A 21,297-nucleotide genomic window follows, 5' to 3' on the forward strand; every position below is an offset into this window, starting at 1 on the left:
CAAGTTTTGGTGCTAGAGAAACAAATTAACCAAGATTTACTGATATTTCAATTTCAAAATGGCCACCACCCCTGTGTTGACTGCATGGAGAGAAATAAAATTTTGGCTCTTCAAAATCTCAGATGGTGAATTTTTTCTTACACAAGAGCTTTAAAATGAGTCCCACGAGTGATAGATCAAAAAAGAATTGTGAAAGTTTGAAAGTCCAAATACCAATCCCACGGCACACTCTACCTTATCAATGCAGTTGCATACATATTATTCACAACTTGCTGAAATTTTAATTTAAATGGCATTTCTATCCTACAAATGCCTTTAAGTGAGTAATGTGGTATTAAAATCAACCAACACAAAAATGATTAAAATCCATTGATCTATATTTATTTCACCGACAACCCTAAAAAATTACACAAGATGTAAAAATACACAAAAAATATTATTTCTAATGACTGCACATCCTTTGAAAAATAACTCTGTTACTAGTACATTTACAATCCAAAAATACATCTACAATTACAAACACATCCTTTACACATTAGTCAATGTAGAATATTCTCAATGTAAAATATCTAATACCCTAAAAGTTAATCAGTGTTAGGGATTAGTGATAAAAATGATGACAAAAAGTCACCAACAAAATATTTAAAAATCATCCATCTGACAAGATAGCTTATAAACCAACCAGAAATATCATAAACATTGACGAGAAATTTCATGTAATTTCTGTCACATAAAATTTCATGATTTTTTATGATTTTCCCTTTGAAGTCACTGAAAGGACAGAAAGTCATGATAAAATGCATTTATGATTTCAGTTAGTTTCTTTCACATTTGTGTCCAATACACAACCAGCAATGTTACCGACAGGGGCTGGAATTTTCAGGAATTTCTGTTTATACTCAGCCTAAATGCCTATAACCCACAGATCCAATGTTCCATTTGAAACTCCAAACATTGGTGAGGTAGATCATGGTTTCATTTAATGAATTGCTCATTTATACTTAGTATGCACTGGCATGTGACACTCCTTACTCATTTCTGCCATGTTTTGAAGTAACACATTTCACTGTACATGCATCTAACATCATTAAAATCACCATCAGCCTGACAATAAAACTGAGTTATGAAATGTATCAGACTAATTACATACAAACTTAACAATGACACTGACCAATAAGACTCAGACTTGATGATGACAATGACCAATCAGACTCAGACTTGGCAATGACACAGACCAATAAGACTCAGACTTGGTGATGACACTGACCAATCAGACTCAGACTTGGTGATGACACTGACCAATCAGACTCAGACTTGGTGATGACACTGACCAATCAGACTCAGACTTGGTGATGACACTGACCAATCAGACTCAGACTTGGCAATGACACTGACCAATCAGACTCAGACTTGGCAATGACACTGACCAATCAGAATCAGACATGGTAATGACACTGACAAATCAGACTCATACTTGGCAATGACATTGACCAATGAGACTCAGACTTGGCAATGACACTGACCAATCAGATTTGGCGATGGTACTGACCAATCAGACTCAGGCTTGGGGATGACACTGACCAATCAGATTAAAAGCTTAGATATCACAGTCAGCACAGTCAGCAATCAGATTTTATGCTAAAATCTGTTTCAGTAATTTGAACACTGGTATGTTGTGTAATTAGAAATCCTGCTAGATATGTAAAATGGTTTAAAAAAAAGAATAATAGATAGAAGTTAAACAATATATAAAGCCAGTCTTTCTGTACATTAATTTACAGTAAACTGATATGTATGGTAATATGACACACATAATACTCTTACTACACAGTAGGCACTTGCTAATTGTCTCTATTGCACCTGTATGAATGTATAAAATATGATCCAACCAATCTTAGTAATACTCATTTTGAGGATTAAATTTTGAAAGGAAGCAATTCATTTCATTAAGTTAATTTGTGACTCAGATTTATGGATTTTCATGTTATGATCCTTGAGCATTGTAATAAAACCTCACTTGAATGGAAAACACCAGTAAATGATTCTCAAATATTCACTCTGAGATGTAAACGCCGTGCAAACATGAAATTTGTAAGTATCGACTAAAATGTCCACTTCAATAAGTAACATTATGAATACCGTGTATCAGAATGTGCTCCTGTAATACCGTAGGTCATGGGTCATAGGTCGTGTTCATGACTACATTCATGACCTCATATCCTGTTATCTTTATTGGTAATGAATCCACCAGTTTTATTGCACACTCTGCAACAGCTGATAACATTCAATGGGTTCTGTATTGAATAGTCACTGCCATTCTTTTCAAGCAAACTACTAAACTTTGAACACTAATGTACCTTGATATATACCAGGATACAAGGTCATGGAGCCGCAAAGGTCATGAATATGTCCCATTGTTCTAAGTCAGGCTAAACTATACATCATCATGGATGCCTTTATTGCTTAGTCATTTGTTTAATACTCAACTTGACATTCAGAAAGGTCACGATGTTGACTGAGTGAAACTAGGAGATCAGTAAAAGACAGCAATTTTTGCAGCGACATTAAGATACAACAGCCCATCAGGGTGTTTCACTATGCCTCACCGGGGTGAACCTCAGCTCATCAGAAGTTAGGATTTACTCACATGTTTAACAAATCATAGATAACCTTACAAGAGACCTGTAAGTGGCCCTCAATAACATTGGATTGACCCAATAGCTCATTGGAAGATTCACTGTCATTAGCTATTGGATTCACAAAACTTGGAACAATTGACAGATCTGTCTGACAATATAACATAAATAAATAAATGGACAAATCACAAACAACTTCGCAAGAGAGCTACAGGCAGCCTTTAAACCTTTACATTTAGAATTTCCTGAATAGAATATCCACAGAGCTTTGAGAAATGGAGATTCTTGAAGTCCATGTGCTTATGAACCTATCAATATGATTAGTGACATGATACTGCTACGTTACATTGTCATCTTTGTAAAAGGAAATACTCTGATAGGAAATTAAATATTAAAATAACAATACACATCTGGACATAGTGTAAATATTTAAATCAAGAAAACAGTATAAATGTATTCCAGTGATACGCCACTGTTAAGTGCCTGTCTCCCTTAAAACTGTCACATTGAGACAGCGAAACTAAAACTTGGACAGGATGCAAAAAACCCAAAAGAATTTCTGGCAACAATTGTTAGTTCATTTTATGTGACAAATTTGTTTAGAGTTCCAGCTACCATTTAGATTCAATAACATTTCTACTCAGTAATGTGTTTCAATTCATTACCAGTGGAGGTAGCAACGTCTTTCATCTTTCCATCATCCTCTTGCTCATTTTCCCCTTCATCTCCCTCCTCTGGTGGTTTGTACGTCCACAGAGCACAACCAAAGAACAAAAGAGAAAGGCACTTGAATCCTGCAGAAACAAGCAGCAAATAGAGGCTCATCTGGGGATTGTTATACTGCCAACATGTGCCTTCCTCACCACAACGATTGTCCCATAGCAGACATGTCTTGTCAATCACTGCACCAAATATAATTGGACCGGGTATGCTTCCTATTGACCAAAAGATAAAATATATCGGAATATTAGAATGCAATAATGAATTGTTTGCAAGAGCTTTTCATCAAAATAAAGTCACAGATATATCCATTTAAATGAGTGTTCATGGTACATTGGTACCAATAATCTTTTACAGTCTTCATCTCCACAGTGATGATGCGATTGGACACCAATGTGTTAAGCTGATTACACAGCAGCAGTCATCGATCCCAGGTTCTCCCATTAGTGTTTGTTGATATTGACTATTTTTGTGCTGTAAGTCCATTTTTCACTTTTGAAAAATGTGTCCAGTTGATAATTTTGTTTGCAGATAAAGCTAATCAAAAAGCTGTCACTTTATACAACACAAATGCTGAATTTTTTGCAGCGAGCAAATGATGCAATCAATGACAACATTGCATTACAAAAAACAATCAGCTTGAGAGACATGGAGACTAAAGCAAACAGTAAAGTTTGTAGGTTTTTGTAATCAGTGGTGATTGTAGATGCCTGAAAAGTACATATTTCACAAATCAATAGCTATGTCTTTCTTTACATCGTATCTCTATAGCCGAAAACAAACCGTAAATGTCCATGGAACGACCAGCAGTTCCCAGTCTGTTCTATGCGGGGTACCACAGGGTTCCATATTAGGGCCCTTGTTCTTTCTTATCTTTGTTAATGACTTGCCGTTATATTTGCAGAACAATATTGACATGTATGCAGATGACTTGACCTTGCACACGTAAAGGGAAACAATCATCGAGCTTGAGTCTGCTTTAACAGACGACCTTGATCATTTGTCATCTTGGTGTAATTCAAACAGGATGCTAGTTAACTCAGCAAAAACAAAAAATATGTTGATTACTTCTCATCAGAAACAATCACGTTTACCCAAATCATACCTGGATTTATCTTTAAATAATGAACCATTGTCAAATATTAGCGACGAAAAACTCCTAGGAGTAATTCTGAATTGTAATCTTTCATGGAGCGCTCATGTGAATTCCTTGCGTGGTAAACTATCTAGTCAATTAGCTTTGTTACGACGTATACGACATCTCTTGCCCTTACGGGCACGGAGATTGTTCTATACATGTTATATTGAATCAACCTTCGACTACTGTTCGGTTGTTTGGGGAAATTGTGATCAATCCTACTGTAACAAACTTTTTCAGTTGCAAAAGCAAGCTATTCGTTTAGTTTGTGGGGCTAAATGGGACCAACCAACTGGTCCATTGTTTAAAACTTTGGGCCTACTTCCACTTGGTAGTCGCTTGATTTATCAAAAAGGAGTCCAGATGTTCCAAATTGTCAATGGCTTGTGTCCAAATTATTTGAGTAATCTTTTCCAGCCTGCTAACGTTCATTCATCCAGGTCTCTGCGCTCAACTTCAACAAACAATTTGTACTTGCCAAAAATTAGAACGGAAATAATGAGAAAAAGCCTTTCATATTCTGGTGCTGTCCTTTGGAATGAACTCCCCTCGTCTTTGAAAAACAGCCCAAATCTGAGATCTTTCAAGTTGCAATTGTATAAATTTCTCATGGATCGGGTGTGATATGTTCCTGCCTTGTGTTTTTATTGTATTGTTAGTTGTCTCTTTGTCTTAATTGCTGTTATTTTCTTGACCTGATTTTTTACTGGTTTGTTGCTTGTATTAGTACTTGTATTTTTTTTTCCTCTGTCATTCTGTAAATTTTTAATGTCGACCTTGTGGAAGATCGGCCTTATTGGCCGAACATGTTATCGACAGTAAATAAAGTTAATAATAATAATAATTGAATGTGACCTTGGCTGTGTCATTTCCATGAAGTGAATGCTGGATTTTCAGCCTCAACACTTGAACAAATAGATTTGCTGTATCATGTTCAAATGCATGTCCAACTGCTGTTGCTGGCTTTGCCATATACGTGGTGCACCAAATGGTTCAATGTATAATCCTGGAGATATTTTGAGAATTTCAGTCGCTACATTTGAAATTACTACCTAGGTCCAGCTTTATCAAATATCTTTTAGTCCCTCATGACTGACTTATAATATTACCAAAGCAGGAGAATTTAATGGATTAAGTTGCAGTTATTGTAACTGTTTGTTGGAAGACAGAAACAGTAAATAAACTTTATTGTCCAATACCTCACTGTTGAAAATTTCTCCATAGGTGAAGTATGAAAATACTTTTGTTTATTTTTGTATAAAAAGTGAGCAACAGTTTTGTTGTACACAGCAAAAACCAGCAGTAAAATACATGTGCTGTACATGTCTTTGTTGGGAAGCTCTTGAGTGTTATCCACACCTAATGCAAAAATTCAAGACATTGTGTATGGAGTTTGCAACTGTGTATGACTTACCAAGAACCCTGATGACAATCCACTGAAGGCCAAGGGCAAATGACCGCTGTGAAAATGGAACACACCTGTAATGAAAATACCCTGACTTAATCCAATGTACAGTACCTCACATTACAGAAAGTTTAACTTTTCCATAACTTGTATTTTCAAATTGGACATATGATAAACCGACAAGGTTGACTTCAGCATGTAAATCATTCCAAGAATGATTATCCTATGTATTCATGTAGATGTTAATTTGAGGGGAAATTTTCCCACAAATATTGCTGATAAGACTTGAAGAGACAGAGATGCAATTTTCAAAATTAATTTGCAAACATTGTTTGCATCATAGACAGTAGAGAATTACTAATGTCTATGCTTGCATGTGCAAAGTAATACATTTGATACTGCCAACTGTAAGATACTTTATCATTGGCTGTCAGAAGCCTGCCCATCATGTGCTTGAAGATGTAAGATGCATGATGATTGGATATTAGAACTATGCTATAACCCTGCTTGTAGAGATAAGACTGTACACCACTTCAGCAATCACTAACCAAGAAGGGGTAACGTGTTTACGAGAACTACATCACAGCCGTAGATGATAATTTTAACAAAGGCAAGTAAATATTCATTTTCTGTTTGATTTACTAAGATTCACATCTGACGTGCTATGCAATTTTATGACTTTCAAAATAGTAAGGACAACCTTCTCACAACACACAGAGTTATTCTGATTTCAAAATGTTAAGTTTTCCAAACTAATATCAATAGCTGTCAGTTGGTGATGTGTGCATAAGGCATATAACCTACCTGAGAGTTGCTGTCAGGGCTGGTACACCAGCCAGGAATGTGAATGTTATTGCCAGGAAAAACACTACCAGAAATAAAGGTTCATAGAAACTGCAATTGCTGGCACATTTGCCGGCTGTTGCCATGGTAGAGTTCGGAAATACTTGATCAGTTTCTGGAATGCAGGAACAGTGACTGTACTCCTGCAAGTGAAATTTAACTGTTTGTTAAAATTTTTCAAACAAAATTAAGAATATGAAGCAACTTTGAGGGTTGGTCTGTTTTATTTGTAAGTCTCTTATTGAATGTAATGCCTTACACGACAAGTCACATCTTTTAGACAAGATTTCTTTGATCGATAAGCAATTTGATTCTCAGTTTAGAACACAATGTTTGGCAGAAAATGCAAATGTTTTTGTTCTTTTTTCATGTTACTTTCATGAGAAGTCAATGGAATGATATGTTTCATAATTCAACGTTATTCAGAAGGTTCCTTTACTGCAAAGAGCACAAGGTGATGTTGCCAGCTATAAGAATAAGTCACCTAGACAGCGCCCTCAAACAGTAGAAAGAAACAAGACAATTCTCCTGAAACTCCCATAGTCTTTGATGAAACACATCTCCAGTTCAAACGATGACAAAGCCAGAGAGGTCCTCAAACAGTAAACAGAAAGACAACATATTCCAACTGAAAAAACTTGTATACTTCCAAGAGGCATTGCAAAATGTACCAACAGAAATCTTGTCATTTATTGCGTTTTCTCTAGCACTAATTTACATTTTGAGCTTTATATATAATACTGGTTACATTTTCAATACAAGTACAAATGATATTCATGCATGTATGGGAAACTGTAACAAACCAGTGTAAATCTGTGCCTTACTGAACAGAGAATTCAGGAAACATAAGAAGACCTTACATGATTGAAGAAGAGGGGAAATCCCACTAGATGAAGTAAGGAAAGACTTACTCTTGTATCGCCATTATCATTTCTTTGTGTGCATCCTGCATGACAGGATGAATAGTACATAATGTTATCAGCTCCACACACTGGATCATACATGGATAAACAGTGACAGTTTACATTGCATTGGCTGGTCACATTGGTGCCCTCCAATGTTCTGAAGACAAAACAAAAGTGATCATAGTGAAAACAATTCCTACGTCATATACATGTTACGTAGGCCATATTATTTTCAGTGTTCTTAATCAGGTACACACCTAACTATACCCTTCTAAAATTTTTAAAGGAATGTGACGGAAGTTTATTGACAACTAACACTATAGAAATATGGAAATTTTGACTGAATCTTGCTATAAATATGCAAGAGCCAGCTGTGTGTACTTCACATGAAAAGATTACTTGATAGGAAATATTAATCTGTGCTATTCAAAATTTTGACAACTTTTTCCTGTTGTTGTTATCTTCACATTTGGATCTGCTACACTCATCTCTCTTTGCAGGGACAGAGCCTATGGCTATAACGTTTGACAAATTTTGCATCACTGTGATCTTAAAATCAACTGTTTCTTGCTCAACTCCTTAGTGATCATTGAAGCCTCTTGTATTTAAGATGTAAACATATCCCAGTCACAAGTAAGTACCTGATATAATCTGAATCTTTCTAAAACAATTCTTGAGTGTGAAATTCAATGATGATTATGATACAAAGTTTTTGTAAGTGACATAAAAACTAACAGCTGTCATCATAGTCTCACTGATATAATGATATTACAGATATTGTGATCAGATAATGGGGTTAATACAATACAACCAGTATTGTCAAAATGTGTTGTAAGCACAGGCCATAGAAAACTAGGGTCTATGCTCTAAGCTAGAGAACTCAGTGATGTAAGTTACAATGTTGATGATAATACTCACTGGTTGTAATAGGACACCGTAACCCCAGCAAAGGATGGATTTTTGCAAGTCACTAAGACTGCAGCACAGCTTAGAAATGAGATGAACACAGCAATGATGCAGTATTTGATGATGCCCTTCACCTTCAGGTTGAACTTCTTGACAAGAATGCCACCTCCAAGAGTGCCTAGGAAACCACGGGAACTACAACCAACCTGGAATGAATATGGAATTGTTGAGAGTCTCTGGCATGCCAGAATAATGCTGGATGAATTTTACCTTGATCACTTCAAGTGAAATCTCTGATTTATTGTGGAAATGGTCACCTTCATACAATGGACAGTTGCATCTGTAAAGCTTAGTACATGTGTTATATTTAATAGTACTTTAATGATACCATGTACAATCAACTCAGAGGATATGTTAAATATTATAGTATTGAACTGTTTTGCCACATTATCTCTCAACAGCTGATCTGTTTGCTGGTGGCATACTGCTCAAACCTGAGTTGTAGGAACCAAAGACTATGATAGTGTGAGGAACAGTATGCACATATTGACTGGCCATGAGGGCAACAGCATACGTCTGTACCCCGAGGGACTGTGAGTCACCCCCAAAACAGACTGTTTCCCGAGGCCGTAGGCCGAGGGAAACAGTCTGTTTTTGGGGTGACTCACAGGCCCGAGGGGTTAAAGACGTATGCTGTCGCCTGCATGGCCAGTCAATATGTGTTTTATAACACACCTCATCCGTAGCCATGCATAAGAACGTACTATACACAAAACTTGTCGCATGAATGATGTAATATGTTGAAGTGGTTCGGCAAAAAAAGTTTTTCCCGACAGGGTCGCAATACTTCTGCAAAACGTTCAATGCACCTTTGATTATAGTTTTCGTTCGTTTCGAGTCCTTGTTGGAAACCAGAGCATTCAGTTCTTCTTCAGAAAGTACGATAAACCGAGCGAAATTCTCGACTATCCCAGGTATGTAAGGGTAGCTCAAACCCCTAACTGGGACCGCCAACTGGGACTCCCAGTTGGCTTAAAATGCACTCTGGGACCGGTCCCAGTTCACTTCTGGGACCGGTCCCAGTTCACTTCTGGGACCGGTCCCAGTTCGCTTCTGGGACCGGTCCCAGAAGCGAACTGGGACTGGTCCCAGTTGGCCTCTGGGACCGGTCCCAGTTGGCTTCCAGGACCAGTCCCAGTTGGCTTCAAAATTAACTCTAGGACCACGGCCGCGGTCCTAGTTGGCCTCCAGGATCAGTTCCAGTACACTTCAGGGACACATCCAATTTGTAAACTGGGACCACTATGAAAAAACCCAGTTACTGGTACTTAATACTAACAATCTGTTAATGTTTTCATCTTTTTACTCTGCCATAATTGTAGGTATACGCGACATTTAATAGATCCCAACTATTAAAGGCCAAAGTAATTTAATTCTTATGTTGTTACATGGAAATAATCAAGAAAATATAAGGTGTGTTTTGATTTTCTTGTATGTGTTTTAGTACTGCCTTCCCGCTCATGTTTCGAAACATTTGAGTGGGCGCGCTAAACAAAGAATTTGATTACTTTGGCCTTACTGCGATGTACTCATTCTTAGAACTAGTAATTAGTCCTGTGCTATGGTGTGTGCACAGGCGACCCAATAGGTTCTGAGTTTTTCACACTGTTTTCTCTATCATTTTCTCTTCTTTCTTCATGCTCTGAATGATCGGAATAAATAAAATAAATGGTTTATATAACCTAACCTAGCCTCTGTGACTCTTTATTTATTTTACACTCCATTACAAGGACGTATATCTCTCATACACACATGCTGTAATTAATTAGTCAACACAACTAATTATGCTAATCCGTGGACTTATCAGGGATTTTACGGGTTGGTCAACATCGCAAAAGATAGGAATGGTTACTAAAACGGGAAGGTAAGAAGCTCTCCTGAAATGTGTCCAGAAATTACCAAATTGCGGCCAGTCATGACCATTTATCCAAAATCTACTGCAGCCAATGTATTTCGATGGCCGAGGAGAGCCAGCTACTCTTATTTCAAACGTTTAAATGGTCGCGAACAGTGCAAACCCTGCCAGTGCCTTGCCTGCAGTTCATGGCATGAGGACGTCCGTAAAGCAGGAAGTCGGAAGTTGAAACCTTTGACCTTTACGTTGTTTATATGTGGGCAAACTTGTAAACATATTTCCCAGGGACAAGTCTGATTTTGACTAGGGTCAAAGTTCGTGTGGTAAGCGTGGTTCTCTCAATCGGGTGGTGTTGCTAAGGTTTTATCTGCCCGCCGTCCACGCGTCCGTGGGTGTACGGACGGTGGTCTGCCTTCAGTTTAGCTGTGCGTTCTCGATAATTTTGCTGTATTTTTTCTCACAAACATTGGAAATTCGTTTAAGTTTTAAGAAACATTAATTTTTATATGAGGAATATTCTAGCTCGTATCCTCGAATTAAATCAGCCGATTTTCTTTGATACAGTTTTTATATGGTTTGGAGAACTCTTTGGGGCGGCGTCAGATAACAAGTGGAATGAGACAACAACATTTCGTTCATGTAAGGAAATCATATAGCAAGTACTTCTTGCGCTGGTGCAAACTCTACGAAATATTATGATATCAAAGATGTTTTCCATGATAGTTTACAAGGTTTCTTGTCTAAATTCGCGGAAATCATCAAGAATAATCTAAAAAATACTACACGTAATTATGACTACATTTTGTATGTGTAGAGGTGTTGTTTGCCGTTCCGAACGTATATGTTCTACACGTACGCGACGTATGGGTATCACTGATCAGCTGATGATGGAACGTTATTACGTGTAACTAAACTTCTCCATAACGATATGTTACCGGCAGACATGGAGATAATAGCGAGTGAATAGAAATGACGGTGACTGGTTTAAAAAATTCACAGTGCTGGTAAAAATTCTCACAGGCTTCTTAACGTAGTGGCCGACATCATCGGTGATGTCAGTTTGTGTTTCGATGTTGCGAGGTCACGCTGACGTGACTTTGTGACGGGCTGCTCTGAGCCTCGTCAATCGCTTGTACGCCAGATAAAGAACAGTCTGCGAGTAGTCATGTCGAAAAAAGCTGGAAAAACTGCGATAGTTTGGTGATTTTTGAGCGGATTTCTGGTAGTGGTAGGCCCCTAATAACCATGTTGTCGATGAGTGTTGGCAATTTGGTTGGAAAATTTTCGAAATATCGACAAACAAAGTTGCGACAAGCGTGCTGTCGGGCAGAACATGGACGTTCCCATGGCTGTGGTGGTGACGTTAAAGTGAAAACCAGCCGTAAAAGGCAGAAATCCCGTCCGAAAACACCACAGCTATGGACCCAAAGCTAGCCTAACAGTACAAACGAAGTTTTATAGCCCGTGCGCCGCTTCTTTCGGGAATTTTGCTAACAGCATAAGGCACGATTGAAAATCGATGAATTCCTTAGACTAGTAGCGACCATGGAGCTAGAAACTAGCTCCATGTAGCGACCAACTCTCTTTTATTATGCGAAAAAAGAAACCGGCGACTCTTTGACGCCGTACAGTCATTCTAGTCATGAGCTTGGTTGCTACCGTATACCAGAAAACAACCGACTTTAACGTCAAAGGCCTATTGCTGCTACGTACTTTGAGACAGAAAATAACGATATGTTAGCCGTAGACATGGAGTTAATAGCGAGTGCAGAGAAATGAAGGTGACTGGTTTAAAAAAATTCACAGTGCTGGCCAAAATTCTCCAGTGTGTGCTCCTGCTAATGTGTCACCATTGTGCCTTGAATCACGACGCGGTTTGTAAATTATACTCGGTATATACATGGATGTAAAAAATAGATCCATGGGTATATACACTCGCAGAAAACGACGACGTGAAGCGTACATCTATATAATTTTGTTGAAAAACCCATGAAACGGCAACTCCGGCAACCTTTTTCTGCTTGGTCGGTCGATACTTTCTGGGTGGCATTTGTTACACGGAGCAGGACCATGTCTGCTTAGTTATGTTAGAATTTGGCGCTTGGCAACGAAAAGCATGCGCGTTTCCAGCGTTCCTTTCGATCTAACTTCCCGTTTATTTTTGAATAATGAGCAGTGTTTGTTTGCGCATATCATGAATATATAAGCGTCCACTAGGTTTACGGACGTCCTCGAGACATGTTTCCCTAGATCTTCATACCTTCTCCTTTTTCATTAACATCACTATCTTTCCGATGTTGACCAACCCCTGATAAGTCCACGGATTAGCATAATTAGTTGTGTTGACTAATTAATTACAGCATGTGTGTATGAGAGATATACGTCCTTGTAATGGAGTGTAAAATAAATAAAGAGTCACAGAGGCTAGGTTAGGTTATATAAACATTTATTTTATTTATTCCGATCATTCAGAGCATGAAGAAAGAAGAGAAAATGATAGAGAAAACAGTGTGAAAAACTCAGAACCTATTGGGTCGCCTGTGGTGTGTGTTGAAATCTTACTGCACGGATCACGTTGATAGAGAGACTGTGTACTGAATCAGATGAAAAAGGAGATGAAAATACCTTGCAAGACTAGCAATTAACTCATCAAGGCTTTCATTACATTAAAAACAGCAAGCAAAACCTTTAATGAAAACCCGCTGTGTTTTAATAGAATTGCAATTCACTTGCAGTATATGACTGATATCTTAATTTGGACCTAGTTATATTTCTGAACAGATAGACACAAATAGGAGAGGGGCAACCATTAGTGCATGCATGTGCTGTTACAGCAGAATCATTTCATTGTTATGCGAGGAAAAAATAGACATCAATGAGGTGATAATAGTCCCATTACATTTTAAGACAAGGGTTTTGAATATACAAGTCAACAACATGCACTGCTTCAAAACTTCATTGACAGCTAGTAGCTATATGTAGTATATGCTGTCTCAGTGTTTTCTATTTCAGTCTGTATGTCTGTCATAGCTCTATGGAGCTACGAGTCCCAGAATTGAAATGAGACCTGACTGTCCTTGAATGAAACTGGGAGATGTTAGCTTTCCCACACAAAAAACATACATAATTTTCACAACAGTACAGAGAATATGAATAAAACAAGTGCATACAATTGCTACAAAAGGCATATAGTGGGATGGGAAACTTCTTTCCCATTAATATTATGGTTTCGTCATTACAGCATGGAGGTACCTTACCGCCATGGTACAGTTCATTTGATACAAGTGTGTTTCCCCGCAATCATAATGGTCCCAGTTACGTCGAGCAAGTACGCTTCTGGGACTGGTCCCAGTTCGCTTCTGGGACCAGTCCTAGAGGCCAACTGGGACCGGTCCCAGTTCGCTTCTGGGACCGGTCCCAGAAGTGAACTGGGACCGGTCCCAGAGTGCATTTTAAGCCAACTGGGAGTCCCAGTTGGCGGTCCCAGTTGGGGGTTTGAGCTACCCTTACATACCTCACTATCCCTTCGCTGGGCCGCAGACGACATCTTTGTTTACATTCCATTTCGCGCATGCGCCAATGTTTTTTGACGTCAGCGGGCAACATTTTTCGAAACTGATGCCTGGCAGACAACAGTTCCAACAAATGATGCCTGATGACATCGTTTACGTGGATCAGCACAAAAAGAACGCATCCCACGTGACTATCAATTGGCGAATTAGAACACAGACAGATGAGGTGTGTTATAATACTGAATAGCCCCTGTAATCTTTCACTGCATTTCAACTTTGCATCATGAATAAGGTAACAATTCCTCTTTTACAACCTTTATTTTAATTAAAGATCATAACAATGCAGCAAATACACATTTATTCATCAATGTAAGGAGGTAGAAAGTCAGTGTGTTACATAACTGTTTCAGTGGTATGTGATTGTTTTATCTTTACTTTCAACTGTTCAACTATAATTCTTCCTAATCTTAAAGCAAGGCCTTGCCATTCCCGTAACACCAAGACAGACGTCCATATAAGAGCCTAAGCAACTGTAACTGTTACAAAGTGTTATAGTAAACTATTTGTTGTTCAGTGCATCAAGAATATTTTTATCTCTTCCCAAGCGTATATTCCGATACCAATTAATTATTGGGTTGCGGACACTGCCAGTACATGCATGATGTGGGCTGTTATTGTTGATGATAAACTCAGAATTGGACAGAAATAGCATTTTGAACAACAGCAATGCAGGTAGCACATAAACAGGCTTTGTCCAGAAACCAATTACATGATATTTTGACATAATTGAACTTAGGAAAGTAGACCAAGAAACTGCCAAAACGTCAAATACTTTCAGTTATTCTGGTTTCAATATGTAGTGAGGTTTTCTATATTCTTACCAACAAGTGTTGCCGCCCAAGATGACGATTCACTAAACTGGGACTCCACAAACTTTGGACCAAATGTTGAAAATCCAGTAACCACAAACGCTTCTGTGGCCCCTGCTAAGTTCAGGAACATGAAGGGTACATTGCGCATCAAAATCAAAAGGCTACAGGCAGGTCACGCAGCTTTGTACCAAAACCTGGCTGAGAGGCACGGCTGTCACTTCCTTTTGAGTTTCGGATTCACGCTGGATTTTATCGGAACCTGTAAAGTAGATAGAAGGATTTGGCTGGATGTCAATTTGCAGCAACTAAAGTACATGTGTGATATGATAGTTGAATGTAGACACAACACATCGATATTCTCTACGATAATTTTGTCAATGAGTGCGATATTTTTTGCCAGGGTCAGAGATCAACGGTAAAAGGTCAGGAAACCTCTGTAACATTTTTACTGTGGCTTGATATGACTGCATTGAAAACTGAACTTGAACTCTAATAACTCTCAGTTGGAGCAAGTACAGAATAGGTTTCAGAAAAGGTATTTATACATTTAACTGGACAAAAGCTGTTATTTCAGATAATATTTTGTTATTTTTGTTCCAGAAACAATTACACACTCTTCTTCTCCCTAAGTAGTTAGCCTATAAAACAATGCAATGTCTGCACTATGCAATGTTACTATTGATGCATGATTTCTAGTCAAGATTAGAATTCTCTTGTACGCAATGATGTGGAACACATGAAGTTTGACACTTGGTATTCCACACGATACTGAGATTAGAAAATAAAACTTTGTTTTACAAACAAACAAAAAAATACTGGAAAACATGTCAAAAGTTTCAGCTAATGGAACTATTGTTACGTTTTCTGAGCAACAAGTTTCAATACATTGACTAGTTCTGTTTCGATACTTTGTTGAATGACATATTGTACTTCATAATTATTAAAGTCTTTCTTTTGTGTGATGAAAAGTTTATTTATTTTAAATTTCTTCTAACATTGACAGGAAGCAATCCAACTTATTTCTTACCTGGTAGTTGTTTTGGATAACCAAGCAGAGGAAGGCATGTAGCCCAGGCCAAGACACCAGCTAAGATGAAACCAATCCACCAGGCACCAACCCACAGCGGACTGTCAACACTGATATCTAAACTGTAACCAAGATCAGGAGACAGTGAAACCATTATAAGGATTACAATTGTGCACTCATGTCAAATGTGCAATAAATATTCTCTCCACTGAATCAATTGCTCTTTCCTTTTCACCGATAAAATACACTGCTTTCACTGCTATGGAAGTAAAGATAATGGCATACTAGATTGGTTTTCAATGGAAGCCAAACTTTGTGCTGGTGATGTCTTCAAGTACTGACTTGTAGAATGCACTGGACAGTAATCATGAGTATTAATGCCAACTGAGCTGATAAGTGCCATCTTAGTGGAAAACTAAAGAAACCTTAAATTAATTGACATGATAATTGTAAAGAGATGTATATTTCTTCACTCTTGTGAGTGCCATGAATTAAGGAGAGAAACTATTTTCAAAACTGATACAAGGCTATCGTCACTTTGACAAAGATTTTTCTGGATATTTTGAGTCTGAGCTTGTAAGCATGCTGCATGACTCAGAAAAAAGGGTACTAGCTGACATACATTGATGATAGTTGATACCTGATTTAGTACAGCAAGTAAGGAATAGTAAACTCAGTGTTTTTCCATAAAACATGTTTTCTGTCCTATGATGTTGCCTGCTATACACTACATTTTGTACCAAAGCAAGAGACGGGTATTTAAAAGATGGCATCAATAGCTTGCATTGTACTCTTGACTAGTAACAATTGAAATCAAAGTGAACAGAAAATGTTTGATGAAAACAGTCATTCAAATTATGAAAGACAACCATTTGTTTGACAAAGTCCACTTTGAAAATATTGAAAACATTTAAAATGTCAGATGTACACGTAGACACCTACGTGTTAAAAGGCATTCATCCATATTAAAGCTATCATACAACATCTGGTACAGAATCTGATACGCCATGTGTTAACATCCAATCCTGTAAAATTCACTTCTCTAGTACACTAATTCTGGAGTCAGTATACTGTGATATACAGCAGGTTTTACTATGAATATATTTGGAGGCAAATTCCTGGGTTTTTTCACTTCAGAAAAGTTGAAAATAAGATATCTCTCAAGCAAAATATATGTATAGTTTAGCTCATGATCAGCTCTGATGACTTCAAATTTTGCCAGTTTTCAACAGTTCTAACAAAACCAACGTTACTGGTAGCTTTTCTTGATAATGTGTTTTAATATCGGTGTTAAGATGATGGTATGCTCCTAATTTCTTTGGTATGGTTATTGCGTGAACTGGGAATTTACATGTTTTATTACATGCCTCGAGGTGAATGCAAATCAGTGCATTAATTTGAATAGGAACATCCGGGATGTTAGCGGGCCGGGAACTATGTACTGACTGGTTTCCATGGTTACCCGGGCCAGTGAAGCCTTTCGATGTTTTCGACGTCAAAATAGACGCTTAACGCTAGATGTAAAATATCCATGCACGCACTGCTATTTTGACTTTCGTTAAAATCTGTTTGGTGCTGGTCGATAATGGTAAAATTGTTTGAAAATGCCTGCTTGTAACTAATGTCATATAGCATTAACTGTGAAGAGGCATGTAATAAAAATATTATTGCCTGAATACATTGGACAGTTATGTGCCCTCGCAGCAGGAGACAATTTGCCCTCCTGGCGTCGGGCAAATTGTCATCTGCTCTCGGGCACCTAAACCCATGTATTCAGGCAATAATATATACAAGTACATTATGGCTGAAAGTTACTGTCAATGTGTTTCTAATAGTAGAACCATATTCACTGAAACATCAATAGCCAATAAATTAGTATTTTGTGGAGGGAATCGAAAATATTACATAATATAGAATAGTATGTGTCTAGAGTCTTGTGAGTGAAAATATTAATAAAAATATGCACCTCAAAAGTGAATGACTTCAAAATTTTGTTCAAACTTTCCTCAATGCATTTCATCCATACTCTTACCAAATCAAGAATAAAAATCTGGGGCCACCCAACAAAGTTTGGTACTGGAGAAACAAAGTACCTAACACTGACTGATATTGGAAATATAAAATGCCTGCCAGTGTTTACTATAAAGGGTAACATAAAATGTTCTTAACTAAGATGTTGAACATTTTTTTTTCTCCAAGAGTATTAAAATGAGGCCCAAGAGCTTTAAAATGAGCCCCTAAAATTGGTAGATCAGCAAAGAATTGTACAAATTTGAGAATCTGAATATCAGTCCAGTGGCGCATTCTACCTTAACCTATACAGCAGTTACTGTACATTTTAATAGTTCTTGTTTATGCATACATGTATGCATATATGATATGTACATATTCTTTTTCATTTGAAATACTGTTTAGGTACAACTGCTGTAATGTTAACTCACCTCGAAGTATCCATTTGTCCAATATCGGTGTAAATGTTGAGAAATTGACCTCCCAAAAGATAACCCATGGCTGGACCCACAAGTGAGGTACTGTAGAAAATACCTGAAGAAAAATATGGAATACTGAAGTTTGAAAATGTTTTGGAGAGATCATAAACAAAATTAAATAAATAAAATGATTTGGATAGAGAGTCAACATATACCCTCCTTACAAATGTGATTACAGGACAGAAATAGTGATTCCACATTTCTTGCTGGATGAAAAAGATGTCATTCGTTTGTAAAGGTGAGTACAATTTTATGATTGCAACCCCTGAGGTTCATACTGAAGTTTAATTGACAAATGTTCATAAATGTATCACTTGGAGAATTGGAACAGTGTTTTGGTTGAGGGCAGTACTCAGGTAAATTTTACAGGGGTTCCCCAATCCTGTTACAATGTACCTAGGTTCTCCTCAGTATATCAATGTAATCATATTATGAAACAACAGACAGTTCAAATGGTAGCTGGCTTCCCGAACTTTAACAAAAACACTGGTACACAAATGTACCGGTATAGGCACATTTGCAAATAACGCTGTGTCCATACGTAAAGTTGACATGTAGACCTTACCTATGTACACAGATGCCATTTTGACGGAAACATTTTCATCGAGGTAAGTGACACCTAGAGTATACAGTGGAGTCGCTCCTACACCATGCAGCAATTGTCCAAGGATAAACACCCCCAAATACGCTGACAATCCACTTTCATCTTCACATTCTTGGATAGTCCGGTTTTGATTACAGACATCGATGATATCTGATTCAAATTCGTAGAGTCCGGTGGTGAAATGTGGCATCATAAAAACAAATGATCCCAGTCCCATGATGAATGCACCGATACCCAACCATTTTGGTTTGTTACCCTGACCGCCATAATACGTCACAAAGATAAGTAAGACGACTACGGCGATGTCATAGCTGCTTGCGATCAGTCCAGTGTTCACACTAGGAAGGCTGAATCTACGTTCAAGACTTGTGATGACAACATTCACAAATCCGTTGACAACCATGCCCTGGGTGATGGCAAGGATGCTGAGAAACACAAGCACTCCTTTGGCGTTGTTGCAGACCTGTACGCAAGCTGGTTTCCAACTCCCCCATCCACATTGGTGATCTTCTTCTTCCGATTCTTGATGTAAACTGCCATCCAACGCTTCTCTTTCCACAGCATCTTTGCCGGGATATGAGTCCATTTCCTTCAGATCATCTTCCTTGTGAGGCTCCATGGCAATACCAGAGAACTCGGCACCATTCACAGCACCATATGAAACTAATTTACTTTTATCTACAGTGGTACCAGCATCAAGACTTGACATCTACACTTTATGATTTCTACAGACACAGGTTTTTAAATCTATCAATGGCTGGTGTATTCTAGGTTGTCTGCATAGCCTGTGAGATGGTATCTGTCTGTATGCATGGACAACTACCTCTCCCGACACCTTTGTTGACTTTTGTTTCTGTCACTATAGTATCACTCAGTTCTCATTTGATCTGAAAATTAGAAAAAATAATTATTAGCCTTCATTCAGAGAATTTCTGAAAGTACAGAGAAAATGACAGAGTAGAAAAAACAGAATGATCACATAAACTTTATTTTAGTATGTTCTGTACATCTGCTATTAAAAACAACAAATCTGATGAAAACAAGATGTTGAGATGAGGATGGTGAAGAAGATGCAAAGGAAGAAACATTCCATCTTTCCAGCCAATTCTCAGCAGATTGTGATAGAACATAGACATTTTACAGTATAAAGGCCACTTACTGACACTGACAGTTCTCATACTAGTACATATTCTGTGAATTGTACTCTCAGTACCACAGCTGATAATTGACGGCAAGCATTGATGTTCAGTGGCTGACTAAGAACCTAATTAGCCATATGTACATGTAAGTCAATATTAATCACTATTGGCTTCAACACCATTATTATCTACAGTTGATCCTGAGCTGGTTAACTACACTAAGTGAAGGAAATGGCTATACTTGATGCCAACAACCTGTTCATTTGTTGTTGAAAAGACTCAATAAATACCTTATAAAACCATTCAATACTAGTTCACAGTGGAAATGCTCAATAGATTACCCTCATGACGTACACACATTAAATACCTCCAGTCACAAATGTTCTTGTTTTGTTGCTCCTGTTGAATTTCATAAAAATCAAACTGGCTTGTTCATGGTGTGATTCAGTGACTTTGCATTCCTGAATTTCTGTGATCTAAAACTCTTTCCTGTAATTCTGTGAAATGATTTAGATTGACAATCTATGCTTAGGTCAATGACCTTATTGTACTCTCGGGATGACCTTGCCAATGGGTCACATTTGTACTCCAGTGTTTTGCCTCAAGGAGTACCAGCCGAGATGATAGGGTCAAAATGTCAGCGACAAATACAAAATAGAATGGTTTGCACAATGGGCTCAATGATTGTGAGAATTTATATATAACAACCTAACAGAGGCTAAGCGCTTTTGTAATTTCAAACAATGGTACCACGCCACAACAAAATTCCACATTACTGTGAGTCGTAAACACTCAACAAAGAACCCATCTCAAATTTACACATCAATTTTTTTATTTTACAAGCTGAGAGATGATGAATGTTTGTAACATGAGGCTAATCCACATCACAAATATCAACAATTAAAACTTTCATTGTAAGAATAAAGAATTTCCTTCTGGGCAAAGACCTGAAAGATCCAACTTTTAAAGTGTTCAGTATATATACATACTCATACAAGCTAACTGACCTAAGTATTGTGACTATGGGAATTTGATAATGAAATGTCATATACCGTAGTACACTAAAACAGTTTTTTGCTAATAATAGACATAAAATTGGTGAAGACATAAAATTGTTGTTAGGTACTTGTTTGCTCCTGCAGGAGTAAAGTGGCTTTACTTGTATTGGGGTCAGAAAATTATTGAT

At 37.7% G+C, this 21,297-nt stretch overlaps 1 protein-coding gene across 1 annotated transcript; it reads right to left on the bottom strand.

The window, feature by feature from the left end:
- Positions 1–489: 489 nt before the first annotated feature.
- On the bottom strand, positions 490–19,850 carry LOC139116410 (solute carrier organic anion transporter family member 4A1-like). The gene is given in 11 exon segments (XM_070679047.1): positions 490–3,571; positions 5,909–5,973; positions 6,704–6,885; positions 7,654–7,804; positions 8,566–8,759; positions 14,833–15,017; positions 15,020–15,085; positions 15,088–15,111; positions 15,880–16,001; positions 18,321–18,423; positions 18,934–19,850. Coding segments are annotated over 11 exon segments (2,139 nt in total). The 5' UTR covers positions 19,682–19,850; the 3' UTR covers positions 490–3,272.
- Positions 19,851–21,297: the final 1,447 nt, after the last annotated feature.

This window comes from Ptychodera flava, chromosome 17 (genome assembly GCF_041260155.1).
Source record: "Ptychodera flava strain L36383 chromosome 17, AS_Pfla_20210202, whole genome shotgun sequence".
Taxonomy (NCBI): Eukaryota; Metazoa; Hemichordata; class Enteropneusta; family Ptychoderidae; genus Ptychodera; species Ptychodera flava.